This window comes from Symphalangus syndactylus, chromosome 1 (assembly GCF_028878055.3).
Source record: "Symphalangus syndactylus isolate Jambi chromosome 1, NHGRI_mSymSyn1-v2.1_pri, whole genome shotgun sequence".
Lineage (NCBI taxonomy): Eukaryota > Metazoa > Chordata > Mammalia > Primates > Hylobatidae > Symphalangus > Symphalangus syndactylus.
Genome location: NC_072423.2, coordinates 121882687 through 121906323, shown reverse-complemented (window position 1 = coordinate 121906323; position 23637 = coordinate 121882687). Strand labels below are relative to the sequence as shown.

Genomic DNA, 23637 nt, shown 5'->3' with positions numbered 1-23637 from the left:
GTGAACCCGGGAGGCGGAGCTTGCAGTGAGCCGAGATTGCGCCACTGCCCTGCAGCCTGGGCGACAGAGCGAGACTCCGTCTCAAAAAAAAAAAAGAAAAAAAAAAAATTCTTGTATTATAGGTAAAATAATCTCATATTAATTATGTCTTTGATTATTTATGGGGTTTTTGGCCATTTCTTTTTTTAAAAGTTCCTTTTTGTAACTTTGTCCCTCTTTCTATTGGAAAATTTAACTTTTTCTTATTTTATAAGGAATCTTGTTAAGAGTAAACTTTCTTTCATATTTATTTCATTATTCTCTTAGTCTTGCCCATGTTACTTTTTGACATGCAGAAGGTTTAAGAAAATAATAACATTGTGATAAAATTCACATACCATAAAGTGCACCCTTTCAAAGTGTACAATTCAGTGATTTTTTGGTATATTCAGAAAGGTGTTTATTGGTCACCTAACTCCAGAATGTTTAATTACTCTGTGTTCATTAGCAATCACTCCCCATTTTTCATTTTTCCCTCCTTCAATCCCCTGGCAATTACTAATCTACTTTCTGTGTGGATTTGTCTATTCTAGACATTATATGTAAATAGAGTCATAAAATATGTGGCCTTTTGTAAAATATGTGGCTTCTTTCACTTAACACATTTTCAAGGTTCATCCATGTTACAGCATGTGTCAGTACAGTGTATATATATATATATATATATACACACACACACACACGCATGTGTGTATATATATGTGTGTGTGTGTGTGTGTATATATATATATGAATGCCACAATGCTGTGAACATTCTTGTACATAGAAAAGGTTTTGACTTGTATTTGGCCAGATCACCATTGCTCATTTCCTTCGTAAAGATTACCATCTTTCTTGGCATGTTAGAAGAGTTTTCTCTGCCAAGTGACTATGTAAATATTCACCTGTCTTTTAAAAATTATTTTTATGCTGGCCAGGTGCAGTGGCTCATGCCTGTAATCTCAGCACTTTGGGAAGCTGAGGCGGGTAGACCACTTGAGGTTAGGAGTTCAAGACCAGCCTGGCCAACATGGTGAAACCACCATCTCTACTAAAAATGCAAAAATCAGCTGGGCACAGTGGCACACGCCCGTAATCCCAGCTACTCAGGAGGCTGAGGCACGAGAATTGCTTGAACCTGGGAGGTAGGGGACGTAGTAAGCCACGATGGGGCCACTGCATTCCAGCCTGGGTGACAGAGCGAGATTCTCTCAAAAAATAAAAACAAAAATTATTTTTATGGTTGTTAAATTTCAGTCTTTAATTCATAGAAAAATTCATTTTTGGTTTAAGATGTGCAGAAGGGATATAATTGTTTCAAATAGAATCACTATAGGTACTTGAGATAATTTTTTTTTAATTATTATACTTCAAGTTCTAGGGTACATGTGCACAACATGCAGGTTTGTTACATAGGTATACATGTGCCATGTTGGTTTGTTGCACCCATCAACTTGTTATTTACATTAGGTATTTCTCCTAATGCTATCCCTCCCCCAGCCCCCCACCCCCCGACATGCCCCAGTGTGTGATGTTCCCTGCCCTGTGTCCATGTGTTCTCATTGTTCAGCTCCCACTTATGAGTGAGAACATGTGGTGTTTGGTTTTGTGTCGTTGTGATAGTTTGCTGAGAATGATGGTTTCCGGATTCATCCATGTCCCTGCAAAGGACATGAACTCATCCTTTTTTATGGCTGCATAGTATTCCATGGTGTATATGTGCCACATTTTCTTAATTCAGTCTATCATTGATGGACATTTAGGTTGGTTCCAAGTCTTTGCTATTGTGAATAGTGCTGCAATAAACATACGTGTGCATGTTTCTTTATAGTAGAATGATTTATAATCCTTTGGGTATATACTCAGTAATGGGATGGCTGGGTCAAATGGTATTTCTAGTTGTAGATCCGTGAGGAATCGCCACACCACACTGTCTTCCACAGTGGTTGAACTACTTTACACTCCCACCAACAGTGTAAAAGCATTCCTATTTCTCCACATCCTCTCCAGCATCTGTTGTTTCCTGACTTTTTAATGACTGCCACTCTAACTGGCATGAGATGGTATCTCATCGTAGTTTTGATTTGCATTTCTCTGATGACCAATGATAATGAGTATTTTTTCATGTGTCTGTTAGCTGCGTAAATGTCTTCTTTTGAGAAGTGTATGTTCATATCCTTTGTCCACTTTTTGATGGGGTTGTTGTTGTTGTTGTTGTTGTACATTTGTTTAAGTTCTTTGTAGATTCTGTATATTAGCCCTTCGTCAGATGGGTAGATTGCAGAAATTTTCTCCCATTCTGTAGGTTGCCTGTTCACTCTGATGATAGTTTCTTTTGCTGTGCATAAGCTCTTTAGTTTAATTAGATCTCATTTGTCAATTTTGGCTTTTGTTGCCATTGCTTTTGGTGTTTTAGTCATGAAGTCTTTGCCCATGCCTATGTCCTGAATGGTATTGCCTAGGTTTTCTTCTAGGGCTTTTATGGTTTTAAGTCTTAACGTTTAAGTCTTTAATCCATCTTGAGTTAATTTTTAACTGTTTATTTCATTACATTAGAAAGTTTTACTTCTGGCTGCCAGCCAGCTTATTGACTTTTCTTAGGTGTAATTGTTTTCAGTTGATCTCCTGTTTTCACAAGGAACAGACAGAGGTCACCAACAGTAACAAAGTAGGGGAAAATGCCCTGAAGAAAAAGTTTAGTATGTGATAGGAGCTCAAAACCTCATTTTGCTTGGCAAGTCAGGGAAGGCCTTCGAAAGGAAGTATTGTTTAAATGGAAACCTGAAGGCTGCAACAAGAGTTAGCCAGACAGGTGGGAGGAAGAGCTTCCAAACAGAGAGGACCAGCATGTGTGATGGTCTGGAGGCACAATACACCAGAACCTGGAGCAGAGATGAGTGGCCAGAAAGACAAACAGGGTACTTGAGACCATGTTAAGGAGTTTACATCCAATCATGAGTCTAGTAGTCAGCAACTGGAGGTTTTTGAGCAGAGTTGAGATACATTTTTAAATAATTACTCTAGCTGCTTTGTGAAAAATGGATTAAAGACTGGGAAAGGAGTCCAGTTAGGAAGCAGTTGTAGTCGTTTAGCAACTTACCCATGTTGGACTAGGCTATCATTGATATCATCCTTCTCTTCAGCCCTTTAGTCTTTAAGGAGTAAAATTTAAATTTGTATTGGATGAAAAAGTACATATTGGAAAACATGGGATTTTCTGTTTCAGATTGGCCACTAGTAGACTGTATTACTGCATGGCTTGTACTTTATAAAAAGCATATGTTGACACATTTATCAGGTTTCCTATGTTATTCGAGATGAAGTGGAGAAGTACAACCGAAATGGAGTCAATGCCCTGCAGCTGGATCCAGCACTAAATAGACTTTTCACAGCCGGTCGAGACTCTATCATAAGAATATGGAGTGTCAATCAGCACAAGGTAATGCAGGGATTAAAATCTGTACCCAGCAAATTTTGGACAAATGGCTTTTACTGTCAAATATGACACTTTTCACAGTTTCAGATTTAATCTCTCTGAATACTGAGTTATTTGGTACACTCTGTAAAGACATTGCAACCAGAATTCTGTAAACCTCTGAGAAAAACCATCCCTAGGAAAGTTTTAGAAGTGTTTTAGCTAAGACAAGGACTCCCTAAACTAGGTTTGCCTTAAAGAGTTCTTTGCCACAGAGGAACAAAGTGATTTGGCTAGTAGGGGGATTACTTTCAACAATTAATTTTTCTGCTTTAAATATGTTCCCCAACAACCTCTTGGTAACCTTACTAAAAAAAGATTGAATATTCTTTTACATTTACAATTAATCTTGAAAAAATATTTTATTTTCCTCATTTAAAAGTAATTAGGGTCCTCACAAACCCCACAGGGCCTAACTAGATAATATAAGGTTAGGCTGGGCATGGTGGCCCACGCCTGTAATCCCAACAATTTGGGAGGCCAAGGTGAAAGGATTCCTTGAGTCCAGGAGTTCGAGACCAGCCTGGGCAATGTGACAATACCCCGTCTCTGCAAAAAAAAAAAAAAAAACTTAAAAATTAGCTGGGCATGGTGGCATACACCTGTAGTCCCAGCTACTCAGGAAGCTGAGGTGGGAGTATCACTTGATTGAGTATGGGAGGTTGAGGCTGCAGTGAGCCATGATCACACCACTGCATTCCAGCTTGGGCAACAGAGGGAGACCTTGTCTCAAATAAATAAATAAAGATAATATAAAATTGGTGTTAAAACTGTAAAGACAACATGCTCCCCTTCAAAGGTTTCCCTTTCTTAAGCAGGAAACGGGGTTTAAATATATGTAAAGATAAATCCCCAGGCAGGCAAATGGGAACGAGCCCTTTTAGTATTTTATTGGAACACCTGTATTGTGAATGACAGAGAAAAGAAAAATCAGGGAAGAAAAAAAGAGCATTTATTGATCTTCTAATTATGTGCCGTACGCTCTTTGCATTTTCACATCCAACGTGATTTTAATTTTCAGTGTCCCTCAAGGTACCTATTAGGATCCATTTTCTTTATTTTTTTTTTTTTTTTTTGAGATGGAGTCTCGCTCTGTCACCCAGGCTGGAGTGCAGTGGCGCGATCTTGGCTCACTGCAACCTCTGACTCCTGGGTTCAAGCAATTTTCCTGCCTCAGCCTCCCAAGCAGCTGGTACTACAGGCACACGCCACCACATCCTGCTAATTTTTATAATTTTAGTAGAGACGGGGTTTCACCATGTTGGTCAGGCTGATCTCGAACTCCTAAACTCAGGTAATCCAACTCCCTTGGCCTCCCAAAGTGCTGGGATTACAGGCGTGAGCCACCGCGCCTGGCCAGATCCGTTTTCATAGATGGGAAAATGGGCTCAGAGAAACCCCATGGTTAAGTGGCTAGGAAGTGACAGAGAATTAGTACCCAGCCCAACTTGAAAACCCTAGTACTAGACCTTGTATTTTTAAAAGTTTGTGTCTTTTTAGCAAGTTTTACAAGTCTGATATTCAGTTCAGAAAAAGAACCACTACTTTATGCGCCTATAACTTCAGTCTGGCAGGCTTTGAATTCTTTAGCCAATGGAAGCAGTGGTGGCCAAATGTCAAAAGCATGAAAAGTAAGAAAACTATGTTTGGCTTTGAAATGCTTTTTGGTACTTATAGTTGAATTGGAATGTCTCCTTTCTGAGAATTCACAGTATTTCAAACAAATTAAGAAAAACACCCACAAGAACTAACCTGAAGGATCTGGAAATCTGCCTGTCTTGCCCCAAACATCTTTTTTCTGGTCTTCCATTTATGACAGGATTGAATAGTATTATTTGTCAAACAGACTCGTACAGAGCTGTTCTGTTTGCCCATAAAGTGTCTCAAACTTGCCTGTTTTAGGTGTAGGATGTAACTAAATACTGTTCTTTAAAAGGCCTCTCCTGGTTATTAAGCCAGGTAAGAGAAGTAGAATCTCGAATTACCTAATTGAAATGGTGACACAGGTTGTCCTTTCTCAGCCATTGGGTTTCATTTCATCTCTGAAGGCCTGTGGGTACCATGAGGAAAACATTTAATTCAGAGGGTGAATCCAACAGTGGGAAGCTGAAAGCAGAAGTGTTTATCTCCCTCTGCATTCAGACCAGGCTCCTTACCGCACTGATCAGACTCATTGCTGCCCCTGCTGTCTGCTGTTGAGCCTTCACCACCACTCATTCAAATCCCCACGGCTTGCAGATTCCTACAAGTCCTGTCCTTTCTAGTGAACCCTTTTTAAAGGGTTTTATGTCACACACAGTGCCTAGTCCAGAGCTTGTTGCCTTCACTTTCACAAGGCAAAAAAAAAAAAAATGAAGTATTTATCCTGGAAACCTAAGCTTTCAGTAAAACTGTCCTGAAACAAAACTGTTTACATCTGTTATCTGGAAGCATCACCTATTTGGTGAGATTCTACTCAGAATTCAGGTGTTAGTTTTAATGCCTAGAGCAGTGTGTCACATTAATTGAAGAATTTAACCATATCTGTCATTTGTAATATATTTCATTCTCTCATATAAACTCAGGATTTTTCTTTTAATTTCAGCAAGATCCGTATATAGCATCTATGGAACACCACACTGATTGGGTAAATGACATTGTACTCTGTTGTAATGGGAAAACATGTAAGTATTTCTTTGGATTATTATTGGGCTTCTGATATATTTTTCTTTTTTTATATAAGCTTTTTTATTGAAACATACATACAGAAAAGTACACACACTTCGAGATTGCAGTTCAGCACAGTTTTAGAAAGTGAATACCCAAATCAAGAAACAGAATATTACTAGAAGCCCCCTTGTGCCACCCTTTGCCACCCTTTCAGTTATTCCCACTTGCCCCAAGGTAACTGCTCTTCTGTCTTCTGAACACCAAAGGGTAGTTTTGCCTTCATTTGAACTGTATATAGACTCATACTATATGTATTCTTCCTTTAGCCTTATTAATACCTCTTTTTGTTCTTATTTTGGTGAGATCCATTCCTTGGTTTTGCAGTCTGAGTTACAGGAATTTTTCTCAATCACATTAGTTGAGCCTTCAACTGGAACAATTAAAAATGTTTGCACTGCTTGTTTTAAAAATGTATTTTTTTCTTTGAACATGTGTCTTGAGATTTAAAAAAATTGAAGCAATATACAATAGGTTCCAGAAAGAGCTTTTAGATATGTTTGTGTGTGTGTGAGAGAACATGTTAGTTTGAAATAATGTTACATTGTTGTAAGATATGTTTTCAAAGTTGTAAGTCATACTACTAAGGAGTTTGTTAATTCTTTGCTTCTTCTAGTAATATCTGCTTCTTCTGACACGACAGTAAAAGTATGGAATGCACATAAGGGATTTTGCATGTCAACATTAAGGACACATAAGGTAAAACAATACAGTTCTCAGTGTCTTTAGTGTAATATTGGGATCTCAGTACTTTGTGTGGCTCGTTTTATTACTGATCTACAGAATAGATCATAGTATGTCTGTTCTATTACAGGATTACGTAAAGGCCTTAGCATATGCCAAGGATAAAGAACTAGTAGCATCAGCTGGGTTGGACAGACAAATATTCCTTTGGGATGTGAATACTCTAACAGCATTGACTGCCTCAAATAACACTGTCACAAGTAAGGTGTTTAAAAGAAACTTCTTTGAAAGTGATCCAAGTTAACATAAATAAAGAATGGTTTATAAAACATTTTTGATAGGTTTGCATCGAGAGAGTGGTTCATATTTTGAGAGTGCTTCTACCTACAGCGTTCTAGCCCCCAAGAGTATGATTGAACAACAAGGAGCTAGTTCCTCACTGCAGTCTAAAAATGGTAACTTCTCCAGGTGTAACCTGGTTATTTTTTGTACGTGTGCATGTCTTAGCTCCGTAGCTAAAATGTAACTCCCTGCAGGGTAGAGGAGACTGTCTTACTACTTCGTGTCTCCCACAGCATTCCCTGGTCCAAATCCTTACACTCAGCAGGTATTATTGAAGGAGGTGGTGATTATCTGACAAAGTAGGCGGTTTTCTGACTTTTTAAAGTGTTAAGAGCTTTTGAATTAATAGCCAAGATGAAAAATACCCAAGAGAAAGAAAGAAAAGGTTTCCAATGCCAGTTTATCCAATTTTCTGCCTTTTAGAGCAACCATGAGGAATCAAGGCAATTCCAGAAGAGCCAGGACAGTAGAGTGCTTCTAGAGGCAATCCAGAGATGTTCACAGCATGGATGCTTCATCAGCTAAGAGATCTCAGACTACCAAGTCAGGCTCATACAAGTCTAGATTTGAAATTGAGCTTCATGCTTGGCCCAATCTACTAGAGTCCTCTAGGCCAGGTTTCAGAAGGGACTGTTAGAAGCACATTTTTGGCTAGGCCTGACCTGGAAAGTCTACACTGAAGACATGGGCCTGCGCTCTCTGGATCCCTACATTATAGGTCCATTTTATAACGACTCTGTGGAGTGTTCACATTGACATAGACAATACGGTTTTGCTAATATAGCCTAGTATGTGCCAAGAAGGGCAAGTTGGGAGACTTGTGTTTATAATCTCTTGATTGTTGTTTTGCCTTTTTTGCCAGGAAATATGTGAAGGTCTCAACATTCTGTTTCCCTTGTTCTTGATTTTTCACCTGTACATTATCTCTGATTCATCAGCTGGTCCCTATTGGGGCTGTCATGATACATCATTAGGTTTTAAGTCTGGCTGTAAGGCCTGCCTCAGAGAGACACTAATGGGAGGGAACAAAGCAAAAAAAAAAAAGCAGGTTGTCACAAGGTCAGGGCCCAGGCTTAGTGGATACAGATTCTGCTATAGATATATCCTGCTTAGAGTTATTTAGAGAGGATATCACACTTTTTTTTAATACATAATAATAAAAATAACACTAATAATGGCTAACATCTATTGAGTACTTGCTACAAGTAGACATTTTTCTAAACACTACATGTATTAACTCATTTACTCAACTTTTTAATATGTTTGTTTGTAAAATTGGGATCATACTATATGGACAGTTTCATATGCATCTTTTTTCACTTCAGTGATACTGAGAGTATGAACATGATTTTTGCTATAGTCTGAATTCTTTCCTGAAAGGTTGTACCAATTTATCTTCACATAAGTAATATATGAGAGTTCCACTGTACTGTTTTCTTTTTAGAATCAAGTATTACCTTGTTTTTTGTCTTGGTGTATGAAACAGTGTTTTTGGTATGATTGGTGTTTGAAAAATACTGAAATTGAACATTTTTTTCATATTTATGGCACATGAATAGCTTTAAACATGTCATTTAAGCGGATAGCTTTTCAGTGGCACTGCAGTTTATCAGATATTGAGCATTTGTGTATATTCAAATCCAGAAAATATATAAATTTTGATAATAATACTGTTTAGAATTATCTCCATTATAGGTAGATTTCTTTTCCTTAGAGGACTTATAAAGATGATTTTCTAAATTGAATAATTAAACTTGCAGTTTTTGCTGACTAGTTACTAAACAGCTGATGATCTCGTTAACATTTAGCTCCATTTATCCTCAATAGCTTCTTCTTTAAGTGGAAACAAAGATTCCATTTATAGCCTGGCCATGAATCAACTGGGAACAATCATTGTATCAGGGTCCACTGAAAAGGTAAGGAGGAGCTTATTTCTTCTTTATTTAAAAAAAAAAAAAATTATTTTTCACATACCTTGTCTATTTTTTAAGCAGATATTTTACGATTAGCTTCTTTATATTTATTTATTTAGAGGCTAGGTCTCACTCTGTCACCCAGGCTGGGGTGCAGTGGCATCATGATCCTGGCTCACTGCAGCCTTGACTGCTGAGGCTGTAGCGATCCTTCCACATCAATCTCCTGAGTAGCTGGGACCCCAGGCACACACCATCACATGCATCAGGCCACTCCTTGTCCCATCTGACTAATTTTTGTATATTTTTGATAGAGACAGGGTTTCGCCATGTTGCCCCTCCAACTCCTTAGTGCAAGCAATTCACCTGCCTCAGCCTCCCAGAGTGCTGAGATTACAGGCATGAGAGCCACTGTGCCCCAGTCGGGGGAGCTTAAAGGGTGTTTTGAACATTAGAAAATAAAGAAACCAAAATAATTTAATCTGTGTAATTATTAAATATATAGACAGTGGTTTTGCCTAGTGGGTGCTAAACAAAAGGTTTTATTTGAATAAATAAGAGTACAACTATAACTGTTGTGTGTATAGTGACAAGATAAAGAGGCTGTGCATTTTTGATGTTTGAAAGGCCAAATTCCCTGAGGTTGGGAGGCTGGGAGGCTTACTGCTCCTGTCCATTGGCAGAAGCAGTATTGCCTTCTCAGAATTTAATGGTTATCATTTGACTTATGAGAGTTGTCTGTTATTTAAATTTGATATTGATATATTTAGTTTGTGTAAAACTCTTATTAAAATTCACAGGTGTTAAGGGTGTGGGATCCAAGAACATGTGCAAAACTAATGAAGCTTAAAGGGCACACGGATAATGTGAAGGCATTGCTATTAAACAGAGATGGCACGCAAGTATGCAGTTTCATTTGAGTGTTTACCTAATAACCTTGTTAGAAATTTCCGCACTTTGTATACTATTGCATAGGTTGATTTGAACCAAAAGCCACACTTATTATAAATTGTGGTCTAATTAAAAAATTTTAAAATACTAAATTGCACATATAAGCTACATTTAAAAACTATTCTATTTGCATCACTTTTAACAAAACAAAGAATTTCCTTAGAATAATTCTAATGCAGATGAGTATATGCATTTATGGTGCATAGAGGCTAAAATAACTAAAAATGTTACCTGTGTAAAGCAAAAGGAAGCTTTGATATCAAATCCTTTTTGCCAGTGTATTAAGTGGAAAGTTTGCTCACAGTGGGTCTGACTTAGGGGCACATTTTGTCAGTTGACTATGTACATATAGTTGATAAATTTAGTTTTCTAACATAATGCCCACAGTGAACATTTCAAAGAAAAACATTTTGGTAATGTTATACATTAGCTCTGTTGGCCACATAATTTGTGAATTATAAATCACAATTCTGTTCTGTAGCAATGGAAAATACTTTTTCATCAATGTAGATAATAAAAAACAAAAACTGAGCATCATTTTATGGGTATGACATACGTCTACCATGTACCCTTGACTCCCTCAGCCATTTTTTTTCAGAATGCAGTGATAAGTCAGAGATAACTGGAATTGATTGTGATAGGGTTAGAAAAGGGCAAGTAGAAAGATGACGAGGTGAGAAACACCATCAGTTTCTTTTCCTGTGGAAATTAAGACTTTAGACATGAAATTGCTAAAATTTCATGTCTAAGAAATTGCTTTAGGCATGAATCAGAGAAGCCATCGCCTCCAGAAATGAACAGAAAGTTTGGAAACTAGTCTAAGGAAGGAAATCATTTTTCAGAACCAGGAGAAGAAAGACTTAAAGATATCTATGGAGGTATTTGGAGATGTGGTACTGTGTGACCTTGAGGATAGGATTTCACTTTAGTCCTTAATTTGCTTATCTGCAAAGTGAGAATCATAATATATAGTTTATATAGTTGGTGAGAGTGTGTGTATATGTATATATATATATATGTGTTAATAATAAGTGTTTTCTTAACTGTAAGCCAGGGCATTTCCTAGAGCTCTCAAGTTCCTTTGTAGCCTCATTTTCACGTGAGTGTAAGAAGCCCAGTGCAGTCAGCCCCTCACTGTTTTGCAGTGTAGCTGCAAGGCTGCACTTGAGATGGTTGCCCGTGTCTCTTCAGTTAGCTTTGCCAGGATTGGGTAGGATCATATCATCTCCATGGTTTCCAGAAGGGGGCTATGGGCCTAGCAGACCTTCTAAAGCTCTACCTGTCTGCTCCATCTCTTGTTTCCTATCTATGCAATTATGAATGTGCTTCTGTAAAAGATGATATAAGTATCACGTGTACAGTTAGAAATTCACTTCATCTGAAGTCAGCTACAGTCATTGTAAGCAGAAGAAATATTGTGGTTCTACTTTAAAAACTGCCTGTTAGTCTCAGAGTGCAAACTTGATGGGTATCATTCTTCATCTAGTTTCTCTTCCATCCATTTTCCTTATTGGCAACTATGGACTAAATATAAAATTATCACCAACAACCAAGCATATTTACATTAGTGAATTGATCAACAAAGAAACTATAATAACTGCTTATTTGGGAAAAAGAGATGAGAAAAAAAGAAACTTACTGATTAATGAATTGACCAACAAAAAACTATAATTATTTGGAAAAATGAGATGAGGAAAAAAGAAACTTCTACTTACAAATTCTTGAATTCTTGTAATATGGAAGAGGTGGTTATCAGTTACTGGGCCAAAGTTTATATTGCATCCTGCTAAATTGCCCTGTGAGCTTGTAATATAGGGTATCTGGTGGCTTTGTACGTCAGGAACTGGCAGTAAGATACATATCTTATAGGCAAACGAATCCCATGAATATCTGCCTGTTGCCTGATTCTTTTGTTGTAGAATAAGATTCTTATTTACCAAATTTATTTGAGGTTCTCCCTGAGGGAGTTCTGCCTGTAAAGAGATCAGCATTGCAGTCGCTTTGATTGGTGCTAACATTATTGGGCAGAGCCACCTATCTTTTTATTCCTTTTACTTAGGCAATTCATTGCTTGAGGAGCTGGGACAACCTGCCATCTTGATTTGAGTCAGTCATGTCCTTGTATATCACTCACAGGGTTCTTTTGGTAATATAAGTCTGCTGATCCTAGCTTATGGGTCTGAGGGTCTCAGAGCATCAGGCCACTTATTGCCCCAACTTACCTCGTCCACTTGGCTGATCTCTGTTGGCACTTGAGATTGTGTGTTAGTGACCATCCTGGGAACACTCCTGTTGGTCAGCAGCAACTTGGCCTCAGTACACTAGTACTTCCTATCTTCATTGGCAGAAACAAAGAGCACCTGATTAGGGCTACAGACTCTATTCCACTGCATCTGATTTAGCAGAATCATTGAAGGACATTCTGTCCTAGTCCCAGGAGTTACCTCATAATGAACATCTTCATGTTTATCTATGTTTTTCTAGTGGAAGGATGGAGGCAGTGGAAATGTTTTGATGACTCCTCTAGCTCCTACAAGATCTCAGGCACTAGAATTCCTGTAAAACAGGACATCCTTTAATCATACTACCAAATGCTGCAAAGAAGTTGGCCAACATAATACTTTTAAAGTGGTTGCTTTGTTGGGGGACCTGCTTTTCTGTAGTCTTAGAATACTGATTACCATCAGAGATTACTTGGCGTTCTATATCGGGGTTGATACAACTGTGTTTCCTTATCTGCTTCCAACTGTGCACCCTTAGTTTGGGACTTATCCTTTCCTGTTACAAGTTGCCCCAGGCCACGAGGACTTCTAACCCATCATATCTTACTTTCCTTATCCTCTTTAAATTGTCAAATCTTACTCTGTAGATGCATAGTCTAGGATCTGAGAGATCAAAGCTTTACTAAAAGCTTTGCCACCTCAGAATAACACCTCTTCCTGGAATGGGGAGCCCCTCCTTGGCCCCTACACCATCAGATTGCCACATTTCTCACTCACATATGTTGCAGATTTGCTTTAACTTTGCTCCTGATGGTTGCTTTATTGGTTAGTTTTTTGGTTCCCTTGTAAACTAGCTGGAATAGATTATTAAACTACTGATGCTCCTGGCATCTTGTGGGGGAGTTTCCCAGTATGTGTTCATTTAATTAAACATGCTTAGAGTTCTCAAGGGCCCTTAAAGTCATGGGGCAGGCCAGTAAATTTTTATTCCTGAAGGCCTCATGTATTTGGGCAACTTCCAAATCTCCAAGCCCACAACTGTCTTTCCTTCTTTGAAGCTCTTTACTTACTTAACTTCATACTCCAGCACCAGCAATTGCTTTTTCCTCCGGGCCATTCTTTTTCCTAAGGAAATCAAGTTTTTATACTCTTCTGCAAGTCACCACAGTAACATGCTGAGTGTGGATGCAGGGTGTCTAATTCAGTCTTTTTCCGCCTGAGCACACTCACAGTGTGCTCAGCCCTAATTTGTGTGCCAGCAGCTTCTATGTAGTTGACTCTCTTGAGCCATCAGAAATTGTCAGAATTGCCAATGTTAACTCACTTGAGGCTCATATGGAAAGTGTCCAACACAAAGAGTGAATGGTAAGCCTGAGACTAGATTTTGTTTCTGACTCCCGTCAGTAGAGTCCAAGAGACCTGGCCTCATCAGGAATCCAGAGCCATGAGACAGAGGTGTAACCCAGGGCTTCAAAAGGCTTGCTGGCCTAGTGCAGTGTTTGTCAAACATAGTGAACATCAGAATCACCTGGAGAGCCTGTTAAAGCACCAATTGCTGGGTTCCAACAGAGTTTCTGCCTTGTTAGCTCTGAATGAGACCAAATAATTTAGATTTTAACAAGTTCCCAGGGGACGCTGATGCTGCTGGGACCACACTTTGAGACCCATGGGCCTAGTGCAGACTGCTACCTTCGTTTCCACTGCTTTCAAATTCTGTCTCCCTTGGGAGTAGATAATGCGAATAGGGCTTGTCTACAGGATTGACCAGAAATCAACAAGTGGCCAGGTAGAGAGTACAAAGGCAGTTCTGCTCAGAGATTTCTCCTGCTGGAGTATCTCTAAGCATAATTAATAGGTATCATTCATCTAGTTTCTCTTCTATCCATTTTCCTTATTGGCAACTATAGACTAAATGTAAAATTACCACCAACAGCCTAGCGTATTTACATGAGTGAATTGATCAACAAAACAACCATAACTACTTATTTAGGAAAAAGAGATGAGGAGAAAAGAAACTTTTACTTACAGATTAGTGAATTGATCAACAAAACTACCCTAATTACATATTTGGGAAAAATAAGTAATTTTCCCAAAATTACGTGAATTTGGTCACTTTAGCCTGTGGTACATGGTTGTCAAGCCTTTATCAGAGGCAGAAACACAGGTTATTAGAGTTGTGTGTTTGACAGTGTGGACTCGGGAGAAGTCAAGTGCAAAGCACAAGAAAGCAGGAACTTTGTGGCAAGTTCTAACTTTACCTTTCTTTGTTTGCAGTGCCTTTCAGGCAGTTCTGATGGGACAATTCGCCTTTGGTCCCTTGGCCAGCAGAGATGTATAGCAACATACCGAGTCCATGATGAAGGTGTTTGGGCGCTGCAAGTCAATGATGCCTTCACACATGTGTATTCTGGTGGAAGAGACAGGAAGATTTATTGTACAGACCTAAGAAACCCTGACATTCGGGTGCTAATTTGTGAAGAAAAAGCACCAGTTCTCAAGGTATGTCATATGTTAATATTTTAGTTTTATAATTAAGGTTGTTACATGTGTTAGCCAAACAGAGCAAAAGCTATATTAAAACATGACTCAACTGCGGGGTTGGGGGGAAGGTTTGTAAAAAAGATATTCCATCATGAGCAGAACTCAACAGGATAAGGAAGAGTAGGCATCTGTCTGGATGGAAGAGTGTCAGTATGAGATACTCTGGGTCAGTTCTAGGGCACTTTTGTGTTTTGCTTTTTTTTTTTTTTTAACAGTTTTATAAGTCGCCTGTAGAAGAAAGTGTGACTTCTTGGTACATCAGTGATGCATGGCTCTCCCACTGATGAATTGTAGTGAAATTGTCTCATACTTGCTCCTGAGCTTGCCTGGCTTTCCTGAGCAGTCCTTAGGAAGAGAAATATGAGGAGTTAAGGTTATCTGTGAGCAGATGACAAAGCAGAGGAAGGTCAGGAAATGTGTCCATGGTCTCAGGAGTAAGGAAGTGGAAGAGTACTCTCCTGAAAGAAGAGGGAGCAGGCTGCTTCATACTCTAAACCACTACTGCCTCAGAGCAGCCCTGACCATCAGGATCTGCCATGTGGGTCAAAGGATTCTTGAGGAAGTCTTTGGAGGCCATCCATATGGACACCTGCTGAAAGTGAAGCCTAGACTGAAAAATGGCCAGTCAACATGTTCAACCTCACCGATAGTCACAGAATTTCACATTAAAACAACAATGAGGAAGTTTCCAAAAATTTTTTTTCCTTTTGAGACGGAGTCTCGCTCTGTTGCCCAGGCTGGAGTGCAGTGGCGTGATCTCAGCTCACTGCAAGCTCTGCCTCCCAGGTTAATGCCATTCTCCTGCCTCAGCCTCCCGAGTAGCTGGGACTACAGGCGCCCACCACCATGCCCAGCTAATTTTTTTGTTTGTTTTTTTAGTAGAGATGGAGTTTCACCATGTTAGCCAGAATGGTATCTATCTCCTGACCTGGTGATCCACCCACCTCGGCCTCCCAAAGTGCTGGGATTACAGGTGTGAGCCACCACACCTGGCCGGAAGTTTCCGAGTTTTAAAATGGAGGCAGAAAAATACTACTACTCCTTTTTCTCAGAAATCACCTAAAAGGAAAATGAGAAACAGAACTGCAGATACCCATTCTCTACGAAACTAAGTGACATCTGAAACCTCAGACTGTTGTGTAGGAGGAAGGGCTGAAAAGAGGAATGGAGGTCAAATGCAACGGTTGGGAGGATGTCTGCAGTCTAAGAATTCAGACAAAACTGGCCAAGTACAGTTCTTTAAAATAGATGGCATATCCTAATGGACCGAACCAGTAATCCTTTAGAGAAGCAAGGAGTCAGAGCTGAATTAATAATCATACATATACAACATGTGTGCAGGCAGCAGGCTGATGTGATGGGGAGACAAGCTTGGAGGAGACACTCTGCATTATGAGTTCTGCAGCTGCCTGGATCTCTTGCCAGAATGTTGGCTGTGGGGAAAAGACTGAAAGAACTTGGCACAAACATAATTATATGTTATAAGGAATATCGTCTTGAACTGAGGAGGATTGCTGCTAGCTAGGAGTCCTGCCCTGTTCCCACCACTGCAAACCTGCAGTTTCCTGATGTGGAAAGAATAGTGGATGAATGTAGAGTGATTCCGCTTGTGTAATATATACATGCACATAAACATATTCTTATATGTGCAGTATTTTACATACAGAAGAATATACAGTAAGCTATTCCCAGGTGTCTCGTCCTTAGGCGAGGGTTATTTTCACTTTTACTATGTTGTTAGGATGTTTTTTACTTCAGACATTTTCAAAGTAAAAAGAAATTTATTTCCTTGTTACTAAAGAAACATAAAAACTGGAGTAACAAGAAGAGAAAATTATGGAAAGTCTATCCTTTTGACTGTATCCATTCAAGTCCCTCAAACTGACCACACTTAAAATTATTAGCCACTGTTTTAGGTGAGAAATTACCCCATTACACTTTTATAGGGCTATGAATTTATTTAGCAAAGAAAAAGACTCTCTCATTTTTCTGTGCATCGTTAGTTTTTCACACATGCCCAGGTATAGTCACACACAATTGTTGAATGAAGGAGTTGATACTAATAACGTGTCTAGTGCTGGCAGTTCAGAAGAGTTGACATTCCACAAAGCAATATTTTTGTGCTTTGTTTTCAGATGGAGCTTGATAGATCAGCTGATCCTCCTCCTGCAATTTGGGTTGCAACAACTAAGTCTACAGTAAATAAATGGGTAAGTGAGCTATTAACCTGGCAAAGGTTTGTAAACATGTATTTTGTTATCACAGACCCATAGACACCAGTTGCAAATGCACAGTGTGGCCCTAACTCTAGCATGCTTTTGGGCAGGGGCAAAAACCTGAAAGCCCTGTGAATGTAGGTAGAATCCTAAAGTTCATACTAAAATTAAGATAATAGTCAAAATGACTATTCTGACTTCTTTGTCCGGAGCCAAGATACATGTTCCATGTCCTTAGAATAGACACTGTTGCCTGATAAAACCAGTAAGTCTTAGTACATCTTCTGACCTCATGAAGCTACATTTGAAGATAGGCAGCCCAAGTACCAACAAGGCGGGGAAACTCACCAGGATTCAAATTTGTTTAAACATAAGAGAAAGCAGAAAATTGTGCTTTCAAATTAGTTTTCTTTTTCCTCAGCATGAAGAACAGGGATAGAGATAGAGGATAAACAGAAGTCATCCAAAGTGCACTGTTAATTCTTAAATCTTAATTTAAAAAGATAAGTTTTCTTGCTTACCAGACTATCTGTAGGTAACAAAAGAGAAAGTGTTTGCATTTATTCCTGTTGACATGCAGGTCAAGTGTTCTTTCTGTGTACTTATTTTTTAAATGTTGTATATATCTTGTGTTAATTTCATCATGCCAACTTATGACCAATATAATTTTACCTGGAAGAGCACTCCTGCTTTCATGCATAGTTTTCTCTCCCAAAGACAATATTCCCTTCTTAAAATTTGTTTCTTTTTAAACGATGATAGATAATTGCATTGTGACCAAATATTTTTCGGTTGATGTAGTGGTTGTTGAGGTTTTCTTGTTTGTTTTTTGACTTGATTTTTCTTGCCACTTTAAACAGGCTGGCAAAGCTTGTAGAGCATAAAATGATCAAGTAACAAATTTTGTTATTTTAGACTTTGAAAGGAATTCATAATTTTAGAGCCTCTGGAGATTATGACAATGACTGTACAAATCCTATAACACCTCTTTGTACACAACCTGACCAGGTTATTAAAGGTAAGAAAATGGAAGGTACTGTACCCTTTATTGAAGTTAGCGATAGTTACTTAGAGATTGACGAAAATCAAGACAATGACCTTTCTTTAAATATAATTCTGATGTAAACAAAAGATAATACATTGGTTTATTTTTAATATAAGGAAAAGGTTTTTTTGTTTTGTTTCCTTGCTTTTTTGTTTTGTTTTGTTTTTTTGAGATGGAGTCTTGCTCTGTCACCCAGGCTGGACTGCAGTGAAGGGATCTTGGCTCACTGCAACCCCTGCCTCCCGGGTTCAAGCCATTATCTTGCCTCATCCTCCCGAGCAGCTGGAATTACAGGTGTGAGCTATCACACCCAGCTACTTTTTATATTTTTAGTAGAGATGGGGTTTCATCTTGTTGGCCAGGCTGGTCTCGAACTCCTGACCTCAAATGATCTGCCTACCTTAGCCTCCCTGGGATTATGGGCATGAGCCACCACGCCCAGCCAGAAAAAGTTATTTTAAAAAATGCTGTTAGTGACTTTTAAAGTGGACTCTCTTGAGTCAGTTTATTTGCCTAACATCAGAATAGCCATGATAAAGCCAGTAACCACTTCATAAAATACATAGGATTTAATATTGTACTTAGGTATGAGGCAGAAAAGGACAGATATGATCCTCAAATTCTACATGCTGCTGCTGATTATGGCAAAAAGCAGCATATGTTTAATGTCAGAGTTTGGGATTAGAATTTTGTATGGCACATTCATTTGTTCATGCTGTTAAACCTTTAGAATATTCATTCAGGAAGCAAAAGATGGGAAGCAAAAGTTAATGCAAAATGAGACTAATACAGAGATTTCCTGTCATCATTTTGACTTTTTCCAGTGTATAAAGCTGTTGTCTCTCAACAATTTTCCACTAGTACCCCCTTGACATGAAGAGCCCTTTAATCCACAATGTATTATTAAAATCAGACAGTTTTTCTTTGAATGTTTATAAATGGACATAAATAATTTATGGGACTTGAATTGCTTTAGATATAATTATATAGTCTTTTGTTGCCTTTTCCTTTCTGGCAGCTAGTACAGTTTATGTTCCTGTTACATACCAGTTAACAATTGTTACCACACCATGAATTTAAATGTGGAAGGATTGTTTTACCAATTGTGTTTTTTTTTTCCCATTAGGGGGTGCTAGTATTATTCAGTGCCACATTCTTAATGATAAGAGACATATATTAACCAAAGATACCAATAATAATGTGGCATATTGGGATGTATTAAAGGTGAGTATTTTTTTTGGGCTAAATACAGGTTGTTAGATTGTGTACCCCCTTTATTTTTTATTTTTTGTATGTGATAAGATAATAAATATAAATTAAGATGTAATTGCAGTAATAGTTTATGGGGTGGTATATACTTTCTTATATGAATATTAGATAAGATCATGGTTCATCTTTTTAAGTAAATAAACTGTTTAAATGGAATCATTTTCTCTGGTTAGTGTATTGCAGACAATCTTATATGCTGCCTTATCTTAAAAGTCTCATCCTTGTCACTGTTGACATCTTAAGCCAGATAATTATTTGGAGGAGGGGAGTGCAGGTAGGGGGCTATTCTATGCATTGTAGGATGTTTAGAACATCTCTAGCCTCCACCCACTAGTTGCCAGTAGTACCCCTCCCTCCCCCCCAGGTGTGGCAACCACAAGTGTCTCCACACGTTGCCAGATGTTTGGAGGGAGGAAGAATGATGTAAAATCACCCTAGATGAGACACACTGGAGTGCACACAATAACGTTGGCTGTTTCTTAGGATTTATAGACATCACTATGAGCATTAGTTACAACTCTGGGTCATGTTACAGTAACTCCCTCTGGGACAGTTGAAATGCCTGAAGCTATTCAATCACATTCCAAATAGCAGTGAAGCATTTGTAGGCAGATTAAAAAGTTAGTCTACTTTTATCATTCTGACCAGTCTCTCTCTCAGTGTTGTTGGTATACTTGTTCATTTGTTCAACAGATACTTCCTAAATCGAATGACTGTCATGTGCAAAGAACCATGCTTGAGGGTAATAAATGATGAAAAAGTCTTTACCTTGATCCCCTTTGGTAGGAGGGACAAGTGGAATGGGAAAACCTTATAGATAAAGAAGGAACAGATTTCAGGATAGCTTATGGATGAGGGAAGTCAGGAGAGCTTCGTGGTGGAGAAATCATTTGAACAAGGACTTAAAGGTTTCCAGTAGATGCATAATGGGGGTAGGAGGAAGAGCATTTCAGGAAAAGGAAATGAATGGCAGAGGCACAGAAGAAGGATGGTATGTGCTTATTTGGGGTACGGTGAGCAGTTTTGTTTATTTGGAGACCAGAGTAAATATAAGGAAGTAACGGGTGTAAGGTTGAAAAGTGACATTTAGGTCATTTCCCAAAGAGCCTTAAGCTGCAGGACCCAAAGTTGGCCTTTCTTTTGTACTCCTAGAAGAACCTTAGATAATTTTAGAGCAGGAAAATCTCATGTTGAGGGCAGTAGTTGTTAGTGTATGTAATGGGAAACTGAAAGCTGGAAGACATCATGATTGGAGATTTAAAGGAAGAGACATGAGCACCATAGGAAAGGTTAAATAAATTAAATAAAAATAAAGGACGAGACGGATGTTGAGCTTATTATAAAGGAAGAATTGAAAAGAGCTGGTATTTTGGTTAAGCTCCTGGTTATAAAGAAGAGAGATTCACTTAATGATCTAAAGAATAAGACAGGCAAGTTTCTTGCTAGGAAAAAGGGACTGTCACTGAACAGAAACCTTGGCTTGACTACCATTTTTCCTCCCTGTGGGACATCTGTGTGGGAAATCCATTATGAAACAGTTGTTTGGTGAGCATTGCTTCAGAATGAGAGGCTTTAGTTCTTTGAGTAGAAAGTTTAGTTGCAGCAAGCTTCAAAAATCTGATTAGTTTTTCTCTACAATAGAGAGATGCCTGTTGGGGGTGGGGGTAGAAATGCACATTGATTTCGGAGAGGGTTCTCTTGGGGACTGGCAGGATCCAGAACAGCCCTAAGGAACTCATCAGCAGAAATTGTTGATTCTTCACTTTGATACTGTACCACAAATGTGTCCCTAACTCTGTCTTATGGCTGGACTTCACCTCATGCTGCCCAGGACCTAATTGTCTCCAGAATACCCAAGAGAATCTGATCAGGCCAGCTACTCTTTGAGAGTTGACTTATCAGTTTTCTGTATATGGGTCTGTTGCCCACTGTTGGTCTAGTTAACTGAGGCCTGAGTAGAGTCCTGCTGTCTGAATGGGAGGTCCTTCTACTTAGATGGGGCCAGCATACATCATGATTGGCATTTCTGTGTACCTAGCAGCTTCCCATATCTAGACCTTGAAGTTTTGATATCAAATGATCTGGTGTAATAGACTTGGCTAAACAGTGTGGGACAGTCAGGAATTTTTTAGGAACATTGGCTTGGGGGTTGGACAGAGCTACATTCTAACCTTGGCTGTGCCAAATACTCACCAGGTGATCTACGGAATATGCTAGGGAACATCTCTAAAATGGTTTCTTCATTCCTAAAATGTTGGGGGTGCCTATTATTGGTGATGTCGAGAAGCACAGTGTCTGGTACATAATAGGAGGCTGTTGCACTAATGCAGGTGAAAGGTGATTATTTGTCTAGACTAGGGTGGGAGCAAGGGGGATGGAAAAAATAGAATGATTAGGAAAATATTTAGGCCTGTGAACAAGAGTGATGCTTTTTTTTTTTTTTTGATACGGAGTCTCATTCTGTCGCCCAGGCTGGAGTGCAGTGGCGCGACCTCGGCTCACTGCAACCTCCGACTCCCTGGTTCAAGCGATTCTCTTGCCTCAGCCTCCCAAGTAGCTGGGATCACAGACATGCACCACCACATCGGGCTAATTTTTGTATTTTTAGTAGAGACGGGGTTTCTCCATGTTGGCCAGGATGGTCTCGATCTCCTGGCCTGGTGATCCGCCCGCCTTGGCCTCCCACAGTGCTGAGATTACCGGCATGAGCAACCGTGCCTGGCCACAGGAGTGATACTTTAATGAAAGGAGTATGAGGAAAGGAAAAAGCAAGAATGAGTCCCAGGTTTCTTGATTGTCCAGTTTGGTGAATGGAAGTGATGTAGGGAATGTAAGCTGAAAAACAGGTTATCAGGAGAAAAGGACATGCTGAGAAAGATGTTGAATTTGAGTTTCTGTGGGATATCTGAATAGAGGTGTTTGGTGGACAGACAGCTGTACAGTCTCATGCACAGTTAAAGAACTGGGCTGGAGATAAAGGCTCAGCAGTCATCAGCTTGTGGATTACAATTGATGTCATAGGAAATGTCAGAGTTTCCAAGGGACATATGTAGACTGAGAAGAAACTTAAGTCATCAGTCTTTCAGGGATGTTGGGAAAAGAGGAAGCCACAATAGTATACAATTTTAAAAAGTTGCAGGGGAGTAAGAAAACGAAGAGCCGATGGCAGCTCAAGAACTAATTGAGTGTTTCAGGAAGGAGCTTGTGGTTAGTGACATTAACCTGCTGTGAGTTGATTTAAGATGTGACTGTAACATGCACATGGATTTAAATAAAGAGGGTGGCCTCTGGGTAGAGTCTTAAGGGCAAAAGCCAGGTAGAGTGAGTTGAGTAGTGATTTGAAGGTGAAGAAACAGAAAATTTGACTGGATAATCTTTGAAGAAATTTGATTGGAGGGGTAGGCAGGAAGAGGCAGAAACTGGAGAAGATGTAGGAGTCAGAGGGCCAAAGGAAGCTTTTGATTTTGTTTGGCTTTGTTGGGATATTTGGGTATTTTTCAGATGTAAGAAATTTGAGCATATTTCATTGCTCCTGGGGAGAAGCCAGTAGAGACATTCATGGGTAGATGACAATACAAGGTCATCCCAAGAAGCAAGAGGTGAGGGGGACCGGATCACAGTCAGAAGGGACACCATTTTCCTTGCACCAGGGAGAATGATAAAGTTAAGGGGATTCTGTCAAGGTTTCTCTTTGTTTTGAGAAAAAGGAATCAGAGTCATGTGCTGAGGGTAATGGGGAAGGTGGCAAGGTCAAAGGTAGAAGAGAGATCTAATTGAGATGGACTGCAAGACGGTGAGCCCAGGGCTCAAGTCTCCAGTAAATGAGGGAGAGTGGCAGGTTGCTAGATGGCAGTGAAGGAACGGTGTACAGTTTACTGCTACTAAATGACATGGGCCTCAGAGAAATAAGTTTTTACATGGAGATGGTAGAGTAATGGTCTCCATGTAGCATCAAGGAGCAATGGGATGTGGGAAAATAAGCAGTCCCCCTTTGATAAGATGGCCAACAACTGGGACCCTCGAAAGAGCCACGTTGCTGTTAAGATGAGGTGGTATATTATATCAGTATCAGCACAATTAAATACAGTTTCTTCCCAAATAATATTTTGTGCTTTTTTAATTTAAATTTTTTATAGCAGCAGATTGTTATTTTAAAAAAGGACCACATTCTTTTTGAAATGTATTTTAGACTGTTTCACTTAGACACATATGAAAATATGTAAAATTTTGAATAGCAAAGTCAGAATCAAGTGAA

General features: G+C 39.1%; 1 protein-coding gene across 14 annotated transcripts in view; it reads left to right on the top strand.

Annotated features, from left to right (window-relative positions):
* WDR48 (WD repeat domain 48) overlaps positions 1 to 23637 on the top strand; it is a 44157-nt gene that overhangs the window by 8012 nt on the left and 12508 nt on the right. For 7 of the 14 annotated variants that reach the window (XR_008658398.2, XR_010114147.1, XM_055282028.2 and 4 more), the window contains exons 2-11: positions 3317 to 3457; positions 6078 to 6156; positions 6816 to 6898; positions 7014 to 7143; positions 9053 to 9141; positions 9939 to 10040; positions 14586 to 14810; positions 16988 to 17062; positions 17984 to 18086; positions 19240 to 19337. Coding sequence is in view for 10 of the 14 variants with exons in the window: in XM_055282028.2 (XP_055138003.2) it covers positions 3317 to 3457; positions 6078 to 6156; positions 6816 to 6898; positions 7014 to 7143; positions 9053 to 9141; positions 9939 to 10040; positions 14586 to 14810; positions 16988 to 17062; positions 17984 to 18086; positions 19240 to 19337 (1125 nt within the window). In the remaining 4 variants the exon portion in view is untranslated. Of the gene's footprint in view, positions 1 to 3316; positions 3458 to 6077; positions 6157 to 6815; positions 6899 to 7013; positions 7144 to 7224; positions 7339 to 9052; positions 9142 to 9938; positions 10041 to 14585; positions 14811 to 16987; positions 17063 to 17983; positions 18087 to 19239; positions 19338 to 23637 lie in introns of all 14 variants that reach the window. The other 7 variants (XR_010114146.1, XM_063611557.1, XM_055282008.2 and 4 more) reach the window with 3 other exon arrangements.